Here is a 21,032-nt window from a genome sequence, read left to right on the forward strand (position 1 = left end):
AAATAAAATCTTTAGGGAAAAAAAAAAAAGGAATAAATTAAGAGAGCCTGTTGAAAAAAGGTAGAGAATTTTAGAGGCTGTACTAACGAAAGTCTTAAGCTTGATAATCACTCCTCAGATACATCTTTTAGAAATATTAGAAATGTAAGATTTTTTTCCCACTTTAATTAAAAACAAAAAAACAAAAAACCAAAATCTTAAAGGGTCTCCAAAAACAGTAACATTGCATAATTATCCCCATTAGTGCTACATTTTGAGGGAAAGACTACATGCTCTTGTTTAAGAAATATATGTTAAATCTTGCTTAAAAACAAAGAGATGATCATCTAAACTATTTTATATCACACTGAAATTTAAAGTAATATTGAATACTGTTGTAATAAACAGGCCACTCTATTCAGCTTAGGCCTGGAAATCACTTTGCTATTACCCAGAGATTTTTTTATAGTTATATTTAATAGAACAAGACTTAGTCTGTAATTTGGGAAGCCACAAGTGTATTTTCATTAAGTTTCCATCAGCCAATGTGCACGGGTAAGCGATTCTTGGGCAATTTAAGCGAAAGTGTTATTACTCTTCTGAAGGTTGGAATTTCCTGATTTTTGCCTCTTCTGTTTCTTCCCTTCCATCCTGCTGGCCTCAAGTCCATGCACCAGCAGAAAATACAGAGCAAGGAGGCAAGACCACACATCTAGTAGCAAGTGAGGGGAGCCGAGGGCCCCCAGAAGCTCATTTAGGAGCCAGCAGAGTCCAAACAACACAGATGCCCCCTTGCATTTACTCTAAAGAGAAAGGTCTTCTCTCATGGCTCTCGGGGTCAAAGCATTCTGGGGCTTGAAAACAGAAGAGCAGGGCGCCTGGGTGGCTCAGTGGGTTAAAGCCTCGGCCATCAGCTCAGGTCATGATCCCAGGGTCCTAGGATTGAGCCCCACATTGGGCTCTCTGCTCGGTGGGGAGCCTGTTTCCCCTTCTCTCTCTGCCTGCCTCTTTGCCTGCTTGTGATCTCTGTCAAATAAATAAATAAAATCTTAAAAAAAAAAGAAAAAAAGAAGAAGAAAACAGAAGAGCGAGGTTATGTAACCTCACAATTTCAGACATCCACGAGGAAAGTGGGACTTCTGCACGGACACAGCATTTCAGCAGGAAAGGAGCTGAGGGTGACGTCCTTTGCCCAATTCAGCACCCTAAGGGACTAGGAATTGTTCGAGGTTCCAGCCCAATCTTAGCGTGTTTTTGATATGGCCAACGCTTACGTCATCGGGAAGTTCAAGCAATGACTTCCAAGCTGCAAGCTTTAAAAAAGCATCACCTTCCCCATGAGGCCACACATACGGGGGCTGCCCAGGCTGCATTTCAATGACACATTTTAGTATAATATTTAATAAAACAACAAAGACCCACATCAAAAGAATACACCTGGGGGCCCTCTGAGCCTTGGTATCCTGCTCCTAGGCAGTCCTTTGAACTTACTGGGGTAACTGCTTCTATAGCATGCCAGACTTTGATCAAATTCGGCCTAGTTATTACTTTCTTTTGAACCACAGACTTTCAAACCACGGTTATTTTAAGCCCTACTGCACGGGGGCACGTCTGGTCATTAAAAAGGAGAACAGCTGCTGGGTACCAGGTAGGAAGAATGGAAAACTGAAAAGATATGATTTTCATGGTTATCCTTTCTCTCTGTTCATTGATGTTATGTGGCTAATGGTCTCGCCCTTACAAAACACCTTCTCATCTCACACACAGCACGTTGAATGCCAACCATGTATTCTTCCCATTTTGTCCAGACTGGGGGGGGGGGGTGAGAAATGAGTCTGTGTGCTAGGAGGGAAAGGCAGGAGGGTCGGGCTGACCTTCCACTTCCCCTCCTGGCTCTCAGGTGCTCCTGAATGCTTATTAAGGCGACGGGCACCGTAGGGAGGTGGGAAGAGATGTTCAAGATGGGGGTCTCTCCACTCAGCGAGGAGGGAGGTAAGAGAAGGATATTAAGTACGAACAGGCAACTGGAGTATTACTACCATTTTTAACCTTGACCTTCCTTCTAAAATGGATCTGAAGTGAGGGGCAGTAAAAGCAGAATAATGGCTTCCATCTACTGGGGCTTACTCTGGCCCTTGGGACGAGGTGGTCAGGCATTCGCGCAGCTCATCTTGTAAGGCAAGGACTGACCTTCCCCACTGACAAGTCAGGAAGTGGAGGCCCAGGAGGGTCAAAGGACCTGGCTGAAACCTCCAGTTGAGGACAGAAGTGGGATTCGTTCCCAGGTCAGATGCCGAAGCCTTCCCACAGCTGGGGGCCCTAAAGGAAGGGGGAGGAGAGTACGCCCGGCTGGAGTCACCCAGGAAGGCCGTGGGGAGAAGCCAGCACCTGAGCTGGGACAGCTGCAGGAGCCAGCGCAAGCCGGGCAGGAAGATGGGAGCCCACAGTCTGTCGTCTCTGAAACCTGCCTCTGAAACCTCCAGGCCCTCTTCCCTGGGAGCCGTTCCCAGCGGCCGAAGCAGGCCGGTCACCGCATCCTCCCTTGCCCACAGAGAAGCTACTGCGTAATACCGAAGACCCAAACTGCCCTTCCTTTGGTCTCTCCTAAGCCGGTCATGAACTTGTCTTCCATACCCGCACAGTTGCTTGGCTCCAGAACGGCCTCCCTGCCTGCACCGATTCTCCCTGTGACAGCCTGAACGAGGCGCGCCTGAAATCAGACGGGAGGCGAAGATACCAGACACGAGCCCTGCAACTGGCTTCACACGAGAGGCAGACGTTGACTCTTGGGAACGACTTCTGTTCGATTTCCCTCCAAGAGGGAATGACACATGTCTGCGGACAACCTCACCTGTGAAGGCAGAAGGTCGAAACGCGGCCAGGCGGGGCAACAAATTAAGGATTGTCATCTGGATCAGCGAGTTCTTGCTATTCCTGCATTTCAGCACCCACTGGCACACCTGAGGGAGGAGGGCGAGGGTTGGTGAGGGAGCAGGAGCGCGGAGCTTGGGTGGGGGTTGGGGGAGGCGGACCTCTCAGCACTTACCTGGTCAAATTTCTCCTCCATCAGGTCTCTGCAACACCGACTCTCCACCAGGGTAGATTTCGCTGGGCTGGGGGAAGCCCCGAACCCCATGAGGCCTTGGTGAGAGCTGTACCCCAGCAGTCCCACCAAGGCGTTGGACTGCGGGGGCTGGACAGCCTGGAAACTGGTAAAGGGGGTGATGTGGCGCGGTTTCGTGCCGAAGCCCATGAGGTCCTTGCAGTACTTGTCATGCACCAGCTGCTGCTGTGTGATTTCTTCCATTTCTTCTCTCAGGCGCTGTGTGGTAGGGGAGGAGTCCGCTTTACTCACAGGTACCATTTGCCTACCGCTGTGGGCTCTGCAGAGTGACTCGTCTGCCCCACCCTGAAGGGGAACTATTTTCAAAGTGGGGGGTGCCCGCTTCTCATCTTTCTGGATTTGCCCAGAACCTTGCAGGGGGTTCTGTCCTAATTTAGGCAGAAGGGCACCACCTACTGAGCCATGAAGGAGCAGCAGGGGGCTGGCTGCCAAGGACCCCTCCCTTGGTTTGGGAAAGCTGAGCTGCAAATGGCCATGACTCCAGACCTAAGGCTGTGGCTGAGAAGCCTCTGGCGAGGGTGACGGGCAACCCCACGCCCGGGTCCTGGCAGAGAGGACAGTTGCCTCTCCTCATCAGAAACCCAGGCAGAAACAACTTGGGCAAGTAATTTTCTCAGGAGCCGAGGAATTCCGTGGCAGGTGGGGACTAACCTGACTTACTGAGAATTCACATCTATGTCCTCCTAGTCCAAGGGCTGCTTAGTGACAGTCCAAACTGAGAAGGACATAAAACAATGCGTTTCTCAACTTCCATACTCTTCCCGACACAGGCATTCTCACTTTTCAGACACGCTCTGCACTATTCTTATCAAGCTCACCCAGGACTCCGATGCTGCTACATGGGATGGTCAATTCTCAGTCTTCATCTTGTCTTCATCTTATCTGACTTATCTGCAGCATTTGATCCAACTTAAGATTTCCTCCTCTGAAAACTCCTTCTTCCTTGCCTTCTTGGATCCGGAGCTTTCCTGGCCCCGTGCATCTCCTCTCTTCCCCGCACAGCTGCTCCTTGGTCCCCCCTGTGTTGCTCATCTCCTGACCTTGGGTATCAGGCCCCACCTCTTCTGCAACAACACTAGTGCTCTGCTGGGGATCTAGTCACCTGGTCTCAGGACTTGACGTCACAGCTATGTGCTGATGACTCCCAAATCCACGTCTCCACCCGGATCTCCCCAAGAAAGACTCAGTGCAATACCCAACGGGTGTCTCAAACTTAACATACTCATAAGCAAACTCCTGACCTTCTACCCCAAACCTGCTCCTTCTACCTCAGTCCTCCTGTCTCAGCAAATACCACCCTACCCTCCCAGTCACTCAGGCCCAAAACCTTGACTGCTCTCCTTCCCACTGAGCCCCAAGTCCTAAATTCAGAATCTAGCTACTCCTTGTGCCTCCACAGGTCCCCCTAGGATTCAAGCCTCTGCTAAGGATGCTGCAGTTCCGTCCTAACAGGACTCCGGACATCAATCAGCCCGGGGCCCTGATGATAATCCACTCAATACGGCGGCCACAGCGATCCTTCGGAAACAGGAGTCTAACGTCACTTCACTGCCCCAAACACCCTAACAGCTTCCCACGTCACACACGCGGTCCATTCGGCGGCTCCCAAGATCCCACACGATGTACCCCTTTCCTTACAGTAGTGTTTCTCTGACCCCATCTCCCGCCTCCTCTCTCCTGTCACACAGCTCAGTCCCAACGGCCATCTCCTTCTCCTCCAAAGGCAGCCTACTCCCGCCCCGAGGCCTTCGTGCCTACAGAACCAGCTGTCTGGAATGCTCTGCCCAGGTATCTATTTGTATCTGTCTTTCTTACCTCCTTCTCAACTATGCCCAAACGTTACCTTCTTCTTCTTTTTTTTTTTTTTTAAGATTATTTATTTATTTTTTTGACAGACAGAGATCCCAAGTAGGCAGAGAGGCAGGCACAAAGAGAGGAGGAAGCAGGCTCCCCGCTGAGCAGAAAGCCCGATGCGGGGCTCAATTCCAAGATCCCGAGATCATGACCTGAGCCGAAAGCAGAGGCCCTAACCCACTTTCTAAAATGTAATCCTTGATCCATGCTAGCACCTCCTGGTCTCTTTGCCTGCCCTACTTTTCTCCAGAACATTCAACATCACACGATACCCTACAGTTGAGCCTTGAACAGCAGGAGCGTGAACTGCACCGGTGCATTTACTGTGGATGTTTCCCCATAAACCCAGTACTTTCTTTCTTATGATTTTACCAGATTTTATATTCTCTAGCTTACTTTGTTGCAAAAATACAATATATTATACACCTAACATATTGAGATGTGTGTTAATTGACTGTTTATGTTATTGATAAAGTTTCTGGCCAACAGGAGGCTATTAGTAGTTACGTTTGGGGGAATCCAAAGTTACGTGTGGATTTTTGACTGCGTGGGGGGACTGACGCCCGGACCCCTGCATCGTTCAAGGGTCAGCTGTGTATCTTTTTACTTATTTGTGTATTGTCTCCTCCTGGTAGAATAGAGTGTTTTATTCACTGCTGCATTATTCCGGCTCTTAGGACTTGGTGCAGATGACCCATGGCAGGTGCTCAGTGACTGCTGAATGCATTAACAAGTTATAAAATTATAACCTTACATCTGGAATAGTTCTTTGGAACTGACAAAATTTACAAAGTTCTATTTCATTTAAATCTATTTAGGTGACATTCTGTTCTCCTGGGAGAAAACAGAGACCCCACAGTGGGGAAGGCTACGGTGGAAAGCCCAGGTTATACCTGGGTGGGAATTCTCCGAGGGTGACCGTTTACAGAAGGCCCACACTAGCCGGCGTCCTGCCAGGCGCTACACGTACAGTCAACCCTTGAACAAGGTGGAGGTTAGGGGCACAGACACCCCACGCAGTTGAAAATCCACGTGTAGGGGATTTTTCAGGCTCCCTGGTCAGAGGGGAGTCTGCTTCTCTCTCCCTCTCTGCCCCTCCCGCCCACTCACGCTCGCTTGCTCTCTTTCAAATAAATAAAATCTTTAAAAATAAGTAAAGGAGGGGCGCCTGGGTGGCTCAGTGGGTTAAGCCGCTGCTTTCGGCTCAGGTCATGATCTCAGGGTCCTGGGATCGAGTCCCACGTCCGGCTCTCTGCTTAGCAGGGAGCCTGCTTCCCCCCTCTCTGCCTGCCTCTCTGTCTACTTGTGATCCTTCTCTCTGTCAAATAAATAAATAAAATCTAAAAAAAAAAAAGTAAAGGAAAAATAAGTAAAAATAAGTAAGTTAAGTAAATAAATAAAAGAAAATCCATGCATTACTTCTTCTTTTGTAAAGACTGTATTTAGGGGTGCCTGGGTGGCTCAGTGGGCTAAAGCCTCTGCCTTCGGCTCAGGTCATGACCCTAGGGTCCTGGGATCGAGCCCCGCATCAGGCTCTCTGCTCAGCGGGAAGCCTGCTTCCTCCTCTCTTTCTGCCTGCCTTTCTGCCTACTTGTGATCTCTGTCTGTCAAATAAATAAAATCTTAAAAAAAAAGATTGTATTTAATTATTTGACAGAGAGATAGGAGAGCACAAGTAGGCAGAGCAGCAGGCAGAGGCAGAGGGAGAGGGAGAAGCAGGCTCTCTGCTGAGCAGGGAGCCCAATGTGGGGCTCAATGCCAGGATGCTGGGATCATGACCTGAGCTGAAGGCCGCAGCTTAACCGACTGAGATACCCAGGCACCCCCATGTGTAACTTCTGACTTCCTTAAAACTTAACTACTAACAGCCTACTGTTGACCAGAAGTCTTACCGACAATAAACAAGTGATTAGCACACATTGTGTATGTGTACTATATGCTGTATTCTTACAAGAAAACAAACTAGGAAAAAGGAAATGTTATTAAGAGAATCATCAGGAAGAGAAAGTGCATTCACAATACCATACCATATTTATGGATAACCAAAGTGTATGTCATCTATTGACAGGATGAATCGTCTGTTAGTACCTACGTGAATACTGTCTTATCTGGAGCAAAACAATACAGATGTTATATGCATTACTGACACCACACAGCAAAAATGAAAAGATAGTGAAAAAGAAATTTGTATTTATTTATAACGATTCAGGCACCGATAACAAAGATGCAGTGATAAGACTGTTTTAGGGCAGCTTAGTGACATTGAGACGATTGCTTCATGGCAGCCTAGCCTACACGCTAATGAATGAGTTGTTATTAAATTTTTATAGTATATAGTACTATAGTCATATTCATAATATAGTATGGAAACACCGATTGATACATTTTTTTAAAAAAACCCACTTACCTGCGATGACAGGCTGATATGAGACAGGCACACTATATGGCCATGAAATTCTTTGAAAGCAAAGTTACAAAACGGTAAGAAAACCAACACGTTACTAACTTTCACTGTACAGTAAACGTCACTCACCTTACGCCGACACAGGGACAGGCTGTCCATTTCTGCATGAGCTTTGCACACGAGGTTCCACATGATCGAGTCTTAGGCAACGACAGTGACATAAAAACACCTTGTACAGTCTTGCTGTACAGTCAATAGATTTTCACACAGAGACTCACAAACGCACAGTAGCGAAGTTTGTTAACTGGACAGCACAATGACTATATCTTCCCTATCTGCTAGTGGGAAGTGGCTTGCAGGAAGGGTCCGTGTTCTTGCGGTGTCTCACGGTGAGCAGACTGAGACAGACGAGGCGCCAGCTTGCTGCTGCAGGGGTGGTAGCGGCGGGAGAAGTGGGAAGGGAGGCAGGGGACACGGCACACAGAAGTATGTCATAATTTGACTTTTTGGCTTTCTCGTTTCTCTACAAATGTCCTTCTACAGTAGTGAGCCCTCTTCCACGGTCGGCTTCGTTTCAGTGCCTGCACCACAGAAGGATCCGTGTCGTAAAAGGTGTCAAGTGCAATCTTGACTAATCAGACGCCCCCTGGGTCCTGGCCCTGCTTCTTCCAGGTCCCTCTCCCTCATCATCCAGTGCCAGTTCGGAAACACTCACCTCCCGCAAGTCATCTTCTGCTCGTTCCTCTGCTGTGGCGTCTGTTAGGTCTTGAGATTTTCCAAGATTATATCACTCTTCAACACCCCCTACCCTTTTTGGCCATATCCGTTTTCTTTCGATCTCTTTCATGGTTTCCTTGACTGGCTCTGTTGCAACTCCTATGAAGTCATGCATGAGATCTGGTCACAGTTCTCTCCAGCCGGAATGTATTGTTTCAGGCTGGATGACATTTGGGGCTTTTTCGACAACAATGGCATTTTCAATGGTGCGATCCCTCCAGAATTCCCATCAGGGTTCTCCTCCTTAGTGTTGACAATCCTTTTCATGAAGTACCATGTATAATGAGCCTTAAAGTCATGACCCAGATCTGGAGGCTGAATTAGAGACGTTGTATTTGGGGGCAGGTAGGTGATTTTGATGGCTGGTACTCCCGGGGTTCTGGGTGGCCAGGGATGTTGTCCAATATTGCAAGAATTTCAAAAGACGGTCCCTTACCGGCACGGTACATCTTGACTTCAGAGACAAAGCAGAGTTCTTGTGGTGTTTATCTCTTCCCTTCAAAGCTCCAGGGCTAGCAACTTATAGATAAGGGCCGTCCTGATCATAAAACTAGACTATGTTGCACAGTGAGAGAATTAGGCTGCCACTTCCTGCCTGGAATCCTGGTGCTTGCTTCTCCTCCTAATAAATGTCCTTTGTGGCATTTTCTTTTCCGGAGTAAGACACTTTCGTCTGCATTAAAGGCCTATTCAGGCACATATCCTTTCTCTTCAGTGATCATCTTTATGGCCTCTGGGAACTCATCTGCTGCCTCTTAGTCAGAAGCAGCGGCTTCTCCTGTTATCTGGACTTTTTTTTTTTTAAAAGTCAAACCTCTTTCCAAACTTATCAAACCATCTTTTGCTGGTATTCAATTCTCCAGCTTTCGGTTCTTCACCCTCCTTTTGCTCTAAAGTTGTCAGATAATGATTTCCCTTTTTCTTGAATCATGTTAGTCTGGGAGTGTGCCTTTCTTATGGCAATCCTGTACCCACATAAAAGCTGCATGTTCAGTATGAGATAAAAAGAGATTTTTCAAAAAGCACATGATTTTTGTGCCCGTTGGCATAGCTGCAGCAACAGCTTCACGGATTTCCTTTTCCTTTTTTGCAACAGTCCTCATGCTGGATTCCTTTGTCTTGAAACGGAGGGCAGGCACAGTTGCAGACCTTAATCAGTGTCCCGCAAGCAATTCACCTTTCTTAGAACATCATGACTTGCTTCTTGACTCTCTCACTAGTGGCTCTTGGTCCAGTTCCATAGTGTTTTTTTTTAAGATTTTATTACTTATTTATTTGAGAGAGAGAAGGATCACAAGTAGACAGAGAGGCAGGCAGAGAGAGAGGAAGAAGCAGGCTCCCCACTGAGCACAGAGCCCCATGCAGGGCTGGATCCCAGGACTCTGGGATCATGACCTGGGCCAAAGGCAGAGGCTTTAACCCACTGAGCCACCCAGGCGCCCCCCGGTTCCATAATATTATTCAAGATTACGGTACTGCACTAAATGTGACGGAAAACACAGGAGAAGTGCGACAGGGCACTTTTCACGGCGACGTGTTATTTACTGGAAGGGTGAACAGCGCACACAGAAGATGAGCCTCGCACAGCATTTTAGCCAGACATTTACAACTCTTGACCTCATGGCAACAGCAACAGCAAGTGGCTACAGAACTACTATAGAAGACAGCATGTCACGCAAATTTTATGCAGTTAGGATTTAATATTCATATCTTCAAATTTGTTCACGTTTCTCTAGATTGTGAACGGTGCCGTATGTATTTTGTAAGTGCTGGTGTGCGTAAGTTCAGGTAAATTTCTAATTTGTGTAATAGATTTGTGTATATTTTGTGGTAGGAATGAAAGAGACTAGTATTTACACAGATCTTATGTATTTGTGACATACCTAACTTCTTAATTTAGTCAATGTTTCTAGGCTACGTGATTCATCTGTTGGGTTTCCAGATGTTACAAACCTCCAAAAAACTTCCCAACAATTTTACTGAAAAAAAGAAATCCACATATACGTGGACCCATGCAGTTCAAACCTGTGTTGTTCAAGGGCTGACTGTATTTATTAACCTCACAGGAGCCCAAGGAGGTGGATGAGATCCCCGTGAAAAGCAAGGAAAATGAGGCTAAAGGAAGTAAAATAATGTGCCCAAGTCACACAGTAGAGAGAGGAGCGAAGATTCCCAGCTAGATTCCTGGGTCCTACACACACAGCAGCAGGTGCAGCCCCACACTACAGCATGGCCATTACCAAATGACCTCCAGGTCTATTAAAGCAAGAAGCCCAGGGGCAAAATTGCACACCAGCTCACTCCCCGGAGGCGGACTCGTGGACAGAGCTCTACTCCCACATATATCCTGCATCCAGCAGACTGACACGGAAACTACACCATGAGTCTACACTGCCAACACCGGTGGAGCTCACCACCATCACCCGCCCAGAACACTTCAATAGGCCCCCAGGCAGCCAGGAGAACCGAACCCCCAACTACAAGCAGCGTAGTTGACCAAGGGCCCCTGCTGTGACTCTGAGAATGTCACCATGTTGGTGGCACGGCCGCACCTGCCATGGGCTGGCTGCTAGCCAAGGAAAGCACACGGGAGCAATGCTGGGGCGGGCCTCCCCGGAGAGCCAACTGTGGCCTGAGGCCCCCACAGTGGCCCTGCATGGGAGCCTGGCATGCTTCCAGCCCACTCTCCTTCGCGGTCTTGTGATGGCTCGCCGGCCTCTCCTGCTGCCTCCCAGTTTTTCTCTCCCAGGCTACTTCCCCAACAAAAATGCTGGACTTTTAACCACACCCCGTAACTAGTCTCTTGCTTTCATTCCTGCCCCTGCACAAGCTTGGCCCCACAAGTTACCAATGATTATTAAAAAGAAGGTCCTCATACCACTCCCCAGTATCCACACCCCAGATTTTTGCAGTGAGAATAAAAGCCAGTGCTTACCACGAACCATGAGGCCTCCGAATTTGGCCCCTCCCCTCTCTCCCTTGGTCTTGTGCCCCACCCACATGTCCCTTTTTTTCTGTTTCCCAACCTTGTCAACTCTCTCCCACCTCAAAGCCTCCACCTGGCACGCAATCTCCCTGCCTATTGCAAGGCTCACCCCTCCATGTCCCGCAGGTCTCAGCTCAAACAGCACCACCCCGGCGAGGAAGTCATCCTCTCCCTCTGCTCCCCTCCATCCCGTTACTTCCTAGGACTTAGTGCTTTTCTGAAATGACCTTGCTTACTTGCTTATCGCCTGTGTCCCTTACATCATATCCTCGTAAGGACAAGGATCTCGCCTGTCCTGTTCACGGAATGGCATGTGGGAAAGCAGACTCCCTTCTGACATGGCCTCTCACCTCTCCCTCCATGCTGCTGATGCGGACCAACTCGTTGAGGATCAGCAAGGCTCCATGGATGCGATCATCCCGGTTCATGCCCTTCTCCTTGGCCAATGTCTCATCAAACCCTTTCTCTGCTTCTTCAAATGTGTGCTAGGAGAGATACAGAATGTGTTAATTACCCAAGGTCCAAAGGCAGAAAGAACACAGGCCTACCCCATCTACACAGAGGGTTCTGCGGTGTGACCAGGCCTGCTCAGTGGCTTGTACCAGCAACATCAATGATACGCAGTTTCCAAGTTCTCTCCTTTAATTTAGCTTGAACCCGCACAACACCATGAGGCAGAGACCACGACCATCCCTACTTAGATGAACAACAGAGGCTCCAGGAAATTAAATGGCTTGTCCAAGTTCACACAGCAAATTGTGCCAAGCCTAGAACCCAGGTCTCCAATACCAAGTTCAGGGCTCTCTCTGTAGTATAAGCCCCTTGGTTAAGGTTTTTTGGCACCAGCAATGAGCACAGGGCTTATGATGCTGGAGGAGAGAAAATTCAGCCCTTTCTAAGTATGTTGCTGCTTCTCAGATACCCATTTTTCTATAATTTAAGAGTATATTTTTTATGATTTAAGAGTTTCTAAGTATCATTGTATGTTGCTGCTTCTCAGATATACATTTTTCTATAATTTAAAAGCTCTAAGAAGAGAGCTCTTATAAGTGTTGACAAGAAGACAGTGAGTCAGTTTAACTGGATCACATTTTCATTCTTAGTGGTATGTAAAATAATGGCGTGGCTACCAACAGATCTTTGCTTTAGAGAAATCCAATGGAATAACTACTGATTCGTACTGAGCTTACGAAATCACTGGAGACCCATGCAAATGTGACGCCTGCTCTGTGGCAAGGCCCCGTGGCAGCCCTTTGGGCCAGACGATGCTGTACGTAACGTGCTCTGCAGGGGGGTGGGATGGCCACATGCTCACCCGGTACCACTGAGGCTTCTGCATCTCCTTTGGCTCACGCTGGGTGGTGAGAATCAAACAGGCACGAAGGGCGGCTACGGCTCCCTCTCGGATGGCCTGTTTGGGGTCCCACACGGCCACAAAAATGTTGTCAAAGAAGGGCTGCACTTGCTGGAAGAAGAAGGTGGGGACGCTGATGGCCAGCTCCCGGAGAACCAGAACCTGGGAGAGAAAAGCACACAGAGGACTCTCATCTGTATCGACAGTTTGGTTCTGTCGCGATAGGCCTCTTGTCATCCTGGAGCATAAATATGCGTCAGGAGGAGAGCGAACTTGTCCACCCTCCTAGCTAGGAATCTCTGGGGACGTAGGAGTAAAAATAAAATTGATCAAACATCTCAGTGTTCGTTATCCTAGGGTGCTTACAAACCCAGGATGCTCGTCATGTTAGAACATAAGCGCTGGGGATGCCTGGGTGGCTCAGTCAGTTAGGCAGCTGCCTTCGGCTCAGGTCATGATCCCAGGGTTTTGGGATCGAGTCCCACATTGGGCTCCTTGTCGAGCAGGGAGCCTGCTTCTCTCTCTGCCTCTGCCTGCCACTCTGCCTGCTGGTGCTCTCTGACAGGTAAATGAATAAAATCTTAAAACAAACAAACAAACAAACAAACAAAACACAAGACCTACAAGGTCTTGTTTAAAAACAAAAAACAAAAAACATAAGCTCTGAAAGGTAGATGTGTTTTATACTTTGTATACTGCCCCACTGACAGCCTAAAACCATCCCTGGAACACAGCATTAATCGATAAGCATTTATTGAATGAACTAATAATGCCATTTGATTTTTAATCTTGCTATTATGTTCATCTGAAAGTGGAAGAAACTGAAGGTCAGAGGCTGCTCTAAATTTCAGAGTCAGGAAGGACAAAGCGGACTTGAACCAAGCTCCATGTATCTGTCCCTCCCCCAGTACGAGGATCCCCCCTTGTGGGGCTGGCTTCTAAAGAGGGAGCCAACCGGAAAGGATCCAAATGACGCTTTGATCCCTACCACATTCATTCCTAGATTCCCTCTCTCTCTCTCTCTTTTTTTTTTTTTAAAAGATTTTATTTATTTATTTAAGAGAGCAAAAGCAGGGGGAACTGCAGAGGGATAGGGAGAAGCAGGCTCCCCGCCGAGCAGGGAGCCCAATGCGGGGCTCGACCCAAAGACCCTGGGATCATGACCTGAGCCGAAGGCAGATGCTTAACTGACTGAGCTACTTAGGCGCTGCCCCCTCCCCGATCCTCTCTCTTAAGGACAGACTCCCTCATCTCACAGCTTGAAAGTCTGCTCCTCCAAACCTGCCTTTTTCAGGGACAAGCCTCAAAAAGCAGTGGGAATGTCGGGGTACCTAGTTGGCTCAGTCAGTTAAGGGTCCAACTCTTGATCTCAGCTCAGGTCTTGATCTCTTAGTCATGGGTTCAAGCCCCACGTTGGGCTCCACAATGGGCATGGGGCCTTCTTAAAAAAAAAAAAAAAAAAGAAGTGGAGATACACCAAGAGAGGAGGAAAAGAGGCCTCACTCCCCCAATGCAGAATAGCCAGCGGGGAGAGAGGAAGTCTGGGCCAGGTACTAATCGATCAATAAATGCTTAAAAAACAAACAAGAGGGGCGCCTGAGTGGTGCAGTCGGCCAGCAGCTCAGGCTGTGATCTCCGGGTCCTGAGACTGAGTCCCGCCTCAGGCTCATCCTCAGCAGGGAGGCTGCTTGAGGCTTTCTCTTCCTCTCCCTCTGCCCCTCCCCCGCACTCTCTCTCACTCTCAAATCAATAAATTTAAACAAACAAACAAACAAACAAATAAATAAGACAAGAAAGGCCTGAAAGGAGGCAGGCCCCTGCTCCCGGGGGGTGGGGGGGTGGGGGGGGGTGAAGGCCCTGCGGCCCCTGCTCCTCCCCTATTCTTAGTCCCTCCGTTCTCCCAGGGGACAGCACAGGGACCTTGACAGACACTGAGAGGATCGCACAGACAGTTGTCTGGGGATTTGGAAACCTTCTGGCTTGTGGCTTCTTCTCTTGACTATGGCTGAGGGGTGCCTAATGCTTAGGAGGCAATGTTGATTCTAGAAAATCAGAGGTCAAGGTATGCGATGCACTTAGGGCTCCCTCTCCAGCAACAAAAGAGAACTCTAAGTTTTCTCTTCAGATATGGAGCTCAGGGCAAAAAGAGAAAGGGATTCAGGACAGAACTGAAGGACCCTAAGAAGCACAGTGGCTTTGCCTAGAACGTTCCCTCACTGTCTGCGGTTAAGGGACCTGAGCCCGTTGTGGGGGGGCCCCGCCCCACGGGCACTCACAGCGGCGTGTCTCCGGCCCTCGTTGCGGTCGGCGCCCAGCCACTCCAAGGCTCGCTTCACCTCAAACTCCACATACTCAGCCGTAAAAGTGTCGCCTGCCATGGCGAGGCGGCCAATGGCCTTGGATGCCATCTCCATGACGACTGGGTCATTCGAGGGGAGGAGGTTCCGCAGATAGTTCGCGAATCTGCCGATGCGAGTGGCATTTCCACCTTCCACTCCTATGAGGCTGGCTGGGAAAGAGAGGGAGGCCAAGGGTGAGGACGGGCGCGGCTTACCCCGGAGGGCGGCTGCCTGGGCGCGGCCTACCCCGGAGCGGCTGCCTGCAAGGAACGCTGGCAAGTGGCCTCTTCCTTCTACTTCGAGCACAGAATGCAACTTCCAGATGGGAAGGATGGGGATAGTTTTCATTGTAAAGCAAAAGACTTGATATTTGTGCCAGAACTACTTACCTAAAGCAAAATAACTTCATTTTAGCACAGATAATTTATTTTCCCAAGAAGAAAACGAGAACGAACTGAGAATGAACAGGAATCCACCAAACCAGGCCCTGGGATTGGCGGACGACATGCTTTTCATCTGTTCGCCGCCTCTCCCTTCCGTTCGTGAGCCCTGCTACGCCAAACTGCTCTAGGGGGGGACATCAGAGCCTGTGACAAGCCACGTGGGGTGGCAGAAGGGTGGGTGGCTTCTAGTCTCAGCGAGGCCACTATCTGGCCCTAGAAAAGCTGTGCCACAGGTCTCAGACTCTGGATCTGAAAATACCAGCTCTGCCCATGCTGCTACAATTCATCCCGGAATAAGTACACGGAAAGCCAAAAGGCTCCTTAAAAATTCCTTAAATAGATAAGAACGGGGCATCAGTACATAGCAGACACAGGTGCAGTGGACACAAAGCTGAGCCACCCTTTATTCCCAGCTGTTACTCTCACCAGAGACTCCGTCCTTACCTATGGCCAAGATGCCACCTTTCCTCTCGTTGGCATCTGAGCTGGAAACCAGTTCAAAAATGTGATGGTTCAGCTGATCATAGAAGCGAGTAGACTCCTCCTGACTCATCTGCAAAGGAAGGTGTACTCAGAACAGCTTCCGCTGACTCCCTGAAGCTGGGGCAGGGGTGGGGGAGGGGGCAGCTTCCAGGGGGATGGGGGAGACTGAGCAGCAGCTGGTGGGCACAGCTCAACCCAAAGAGGACAAAGCTGCTGCCCACTTTCACAGTTGTAAACTGTGGCATCTGTTTATGGGACAAACACTTGTCGAGCCGGCGACATCCCGGCGTTCCAAGGACGAACAAGACACCGTCCTGACGTCACTTGAGCTGACTCTCTAGAAAGTCCCAGGCTACCAACTCTCTAAACCCATCCCAACCACTGCTGTCAGATGGAAGGAACTGAAGGTCTAGAATATGCCATATTCTGGATGTGCCATAGAACCATCCAGCCGCTGCAAAGGAACCTGGGCGTTCTACAGACAGGAGGGATTAGAGGCCTCATGTTCCAAACCCTCCCTGAGTTGTCAAAAGGAATCTAAACCGCTGCTAGTACATTTGGACGAAACACCCCTGGACAAATCACGGAAGCCCCAACCTCTCGAAGCTCCATGGTCACGTAGTGCTGGAGCTCCTTGGCGGCTTTGGCCCTGGTCTCCTCATTCCGGCTCTTCAGGCCACTGGCGAACTGCTGCAGGACGCTCACATTGCTAGACGTGGTGGTGGCTGCGGTGGCGGCAGCGGGTCCAGTTCCCAGCATCTTGGCCTGAGGTTCTTTGGAGAGAAACTTCCTTGAATGCTCTGCATCACAAACCACGGGTGATGAATTTATTTCTTTACGGCCAGGGTTCCTCAATACAGGTCTCCACCCCTCCCAGGGCAGGAAGGAGATCCTAAAAAGGTTGGGAGACCTCACCGAGGAACATACAGAAAGCCCTGATTTAGTCAACAGTGACTGGCATTTAAGCAGGCAGCATAGGGTGCCTGGGTGGCTCAGTGGGTGAAGCCTCTGCCTTGGGCTCAGGTCATGATCTCAGGGTCCTGGGATCGAGCCCCACATTGGGCTCTCTGCTTGGCAGGGAGCCTGCTTCAACCTTTCTCTCTGCCTGCCTCTCCGCCTACTTCAGATCTCTGTCAAATAAATAAATAAGATCTTAAAAAAACAAAAAACAGGTGGCGTAGCAGACAAGGTAAAACTGTGGGCTGTGGAGCCAGACTACCTAGGTTCAAATCCAGTCCAAAATTACAGGGCGCCTGGGAGGCCCAGTCGGTGAAGCATGTGCCTTTGGCTCAGGTCATGATCCCAGGGTCCTGGGACCGAGCCCCCGCATCAGGCTCCTTGCTCAGGGGGAGTCTGCTTCTCCCTTTCCCTCGGTCTGCCCCCATGCCTCCTCTTGTGCTCTCTATCTCTAATAAATAAACAAAACCTAAAAAAATCATATCAAAATTATATTCTTGAGGAAAATACTTAAAATATCCCGGCAGCAGGGTAACATTACCTAACTCATAGCGTTGATGTGAGGGTTAAACGAGTTAATAAATGTTAACAAGTGCTTCGAACAGTGCCAGGCACACAGTGAGTGCTTAGTAATTGTTAGCTATTATTATCACTATGACTACTACTGACACGGCCCAGTGCCAGGCACTAGAGATGGGGAAGTAAAGAGAGAATAAAACAAGCTTAAGACTGTTCCTTTCCTCAAGGCGTTCAATTTACCTTTTTTTTTTTTTTTAAGATTTTATTTATTTATTTGACAGACAGAGATCACAAGTAGGCGGAGAGGCAGGCAGAGAGAGAGGAGGAAACAGGCTCCCTGCTGAGCAAAGAGCCTGATGCAGGGCTCGATCCCAGGACCCTGGGATCATGACGTGAGCCAAAGGCAGACGCTTTAAACTGAGCCACCTAGGCGCCCCCTCAAGGTGTTCAATTTAAAGAGGGACGTGGATTATCCTACAGCAGCACCGGCCAGTAGAAATACAATACAAGCCACAAGTGTCATTTGACATTCCCTGGTAGCCGTATCAAAAAAGGTAAAAAGAAACAGGAGACATTAATACATTTTTTAAACCCAATATATCCAAAGTATCATTTCAACATGTCATCAACATAAGAGGTATTGATACAGTGTCCATTCTCTTTTTGTCCTAAGTCTCCAAAATCCACTGCCCACGTGGCAATCTCCATGTGGACTCGTCACATTTCAAGTGCTCTAAGCCACCTGCGGCTGGTGGTGATTGTGTTGGACAGGGCGGTTCCATAAAATAGGAGTACTTGGAACTGTAGTACTTGAGCTAAGAGACTGACTAGTTCCTGAGATCAGACATTCATTCCTCAATTAGGGACTATCCCTTCCGTCACGGGGCCTACAATCTAGGGGGAAAGTGGCCAAAATAGGGCTCAGCCCAGACTGCCATGGGAGTAACATATATATCTAACCTAGGGATGTCCTAAATTCTATTAGAAAATCAAATTGTCGGGGCGCCTGGGTAGCTCAGTGGGTTAAGCCTCTGCCTTCAGCTCAGGTGATGGTCTCAGGGTCCTGGGATCGAGTCCCGCATCCGGCTCTTTGCTCAGCAGGGAGCCTGCTTCCCCCCTCTCTCTCTCTGCCTACCTGTGATCTCTCTCTTTCTCTGTCAAATAAATAAATAGATCTTTAAAAAAAAAAAAAAGAAAATCAAATTGTCAAAATTCTTATTTTTGAGAGTATTTGTGAGATGCAGAGGGGGAAAAAAGAAGACACCAGGTTGTAACTGGTTTTGTAAAGCTATTAAATGCTCCAACGCCAAGAAGAAGACTGCAGAAGGAAATGTCATCCTTCAGGGGAGAGGAAGCTCAAGGATCCCTGATGAGAAAACTGACTATGGGGTGTGTGCCCGCGGGTCTGCGAGGACCGGGAGGGAGACTGGCGGGGAATTCTCTTTCTCAGGATCTTCTTCACAGGGTCTGAGACCCACAGGCCCACCTGCTCCAGCCACAAATCAATGAAGGTACTGGAAGTCAAATATCCCAAGAGTCTTAGTGAGGGCTTGGTGAGGGCTTGTGAAGTTAAAGTTGGGGTGGCTGAAACTGGGGATGGGGGCGGGGAGGGCAGAGAGGATGAAACCCAAGGATGGAACCCAGCTCAGCTCCGGGGACCGGGTCCTTGAGAGGTCCGCAGGGGGCGGACCGAGGGGCACACACCGACACTGCCCCTCTCTGCGGCCAGTCTGCAGGTGGCCAGGAAGAGGGGGCGGGCGAGTGCGGGGCATGGAGACCCAAAGGCGCCCCGGCAGTACCGGGGCTGCTGGGCCGGCCTTCGCGGCGCCAGGGACGCACGGCTGTCTGCAAGGCCCGGGGGGCTCCTGGGGATCCGGGAGGAGGTGGGTGCTGCCTCGCCGGGCGGGGGTCAAGGGCTCTGACAGCGCCCAAGCCCGTGGGGCCGGTACGGAGAGGACCCCACGTCCCAGACGGGCGACTTCCCGCTCCCCCCCACCCCCACCACGGACCAGGCTGACCCTGGGTCTGGACACTCCTCCGCCTTGGAGGGGTCGGTGCCAGGCCCCAGACTCACCGCGCGGCCTCGGCTAAGGCCTCAGCTGCCGCCACCAGCGAGGGTATCGCCGCTTCAGGCCCCCGGCCCCACCACCCGCCTTCCCTGCTGTCTTCTAAACCGGGCGGGAGGGAGGGTGGGTCCCCAGCTCAGAGAACCAATCGGCAGGCTTAAGAAGAAGATGGACTGGAATGCAGACCAATAGAAATGAAGGAGAAGTGAGGTTTAGGGACCCGGCTTCTTTAGGGGGCGGGGACTGTTCAAATAGACAAACCACGCGGCCAGTGACCAGCGAAAGGAAGCTTACGTCATTGCGGTTAAACCAATGGGTCTTGGGTTGATTTCAGTCACTTCCACGCGCACATCCGGTGCATCGCTACTATGAGTCCCCTCTGCATCTACGCTGTGGCGGCGTGTGGCCCGCGGTGTGGGTACGGTGGGATGGGACTCAGAGGCTGTGCGTCCTGCCCGCTTTAACCGGAGCGTGAGCGACGTCTGTGCCCTGGGATTACCGGAGCGCAGACCTAGAACTTTCCGACTGGTGCTTCTCATGCCCCCGCGATTTCTCTTTTGTTAAATGCAGTCTGCATCTTAAACCGTTTTTAGTTAGAATTTCCCGGTTTTCCAAAATTACCTAGTTCACAAGATCTTTCGCGGGAGACCATAACCAAGTTTTAGCTAAATGATCTTCTCCCAAATAAATAATTTCCAAATAGCATCACTTAAAATCATCCTTCCAGGAACACCTGGCTGAGTCAGTTGGTGAAGCATGGGACTCTTGATTTCTGGTGCTCAGTTCAAGCCTTGGGCTAGAGCTAGTAAAGCTTACTTATAAAAATAAAATAAATAATTCTTTCAAACAATAGCAAAAATAGAATTTGACTACATCTCTCTCTCTCTTTTTTGCCACGGTTATTATAATAACAAAAATTCCTCAATGGCTTTTAATAGGGGTCTGATTAAATAAAATACAATACATTCATCTTAAAGAAAAGGTATGGAGCCATTAATCATGGTAATGTAGATTAATATTTGCTGAGAAGGAAAAGGGTTCACGATTTATTAAAAAAATACAAGTTATACAACAATATTAGTATAATACACCCCTTTATAAAGCATTTATATATTCCTTAGGTGTCTATATTCGCAGGAGGGAATATACAACTAAGACGTAATACTACACGGAGAAGGCATACTTTTTCCTTTGTATGTTACCATCAGCTACTTGTGTAATACAAAGAAGTATCTGGTGAAGATATGTAAGTTTCCAGAAGTTCTAAAGTGCCAAATTAAAAAGGTTTGGCAATACCCTGTGGCTAACAAAATGCTTTGGCAGGGGTGCCTGGGTGGCTCAGTCGTTAAGCGTTTGCCTTCCGCTCAGGTCATGATCCCTGGATCCTGGGATCAAGCCCCACATTGGGCTCCCTGCTCAGCAGGAAGTCTGCTTCTCCCTCTCCCACTCCCCTGCCTGTGTTCCCTCTCTCACTGTGCCTCTCTCTGTCAAATAAATAAAATCTTTAAAAAAAATGCTTTGGCAGATTCTTTTTAAAATTTAATTTAAGGTTACTACTTTAGGTTTAGAATCTTTCCATTGTACTACTTATTCTCTGAAATAATTGTCCCTGAAATAATTTCATATTTTCCACTTGTGTTCAACATCTCTATATTTAATCATCAAAAATTTAAAAATATATAATGTGTTCCCTGTTCAAATCCAAAATAAATAATATTTATCATGAAAGGTCTCGCTCCACTCCTGG

General features: G+C 48.9%; 1 protein-coding gene across 2 annotated transcripts in view; it reads right to left on the bottom strand.

Annotated features, from left to right (window-relative positions):
- Positions 1 to 19,409, bottom strand: part of MTOR (mechanistic target of rapamycin kinase) — a 126,075-nt gene extending 106,666 nt beyond the window's left edge. Inside the window, exons 1-8 of one of the 2 annotated variants that reach the window (XM_004741501.3) lie at positions 19,294 to 19,409; positions 16,341 to 16,516; positions 15,705 to 15,813; positions 14,755 to 14,987; positions 12,440 to 12,640; positions 11,475 to 11,609; positions 3,026 to 3,301; positions 2,831 to 2,939 (exon numbers count right to left, since the gene is read on the bottom strand). In XM_004741501.3, the coding sequence (XP_004741558.2) occupies positions 2,831 to 2,939; positions 3,026 to 3,301; positions 11,475 to 11,609; positions 12,440 to 12,640; positions 14,755 to 14,987; positions 15,705 to 15,813; positions 16,341 to 16,502 (1,225 nt within the window). In that variant the 5' untranslated portion in view covers positions 16,503 to 16,516; positions 19,294 to 19,409. Of the gene's footprint in view, positions 1 to 2,830; positions 2,940 to 3,025; positions 3,302 to 11,474; positions 11,610 to 12,439; positions 12,641 to 14,754; positions 14,988 to 15,704; positions 15,814 to 16,340; positions 16,544 to 19,293 lie in introns of both variants that reach the window. The other variant, XM_004741502.3, reaches the window with a different exon arrangement.
- Between the last annotated feature and the right edge of the window lie 1,623 nt (positions 19,410 to 21,032).

Source organism: Mustela putorius, unplaced genomic scaffold (genome assembly GCF_011764305.1).
Source record: "Mustela putorius furo isolate JIRA1106 unplaced genomic scaffold, ASM1176430v1.1 tig00003853_pilon_pilon_pilon, whole genome shotgun sequence".
NCBI lineage: Eukaryota > Metazoa > Chordata > Mammalia > Carnivora > Mustelidae > Mustela > Mustela putorius.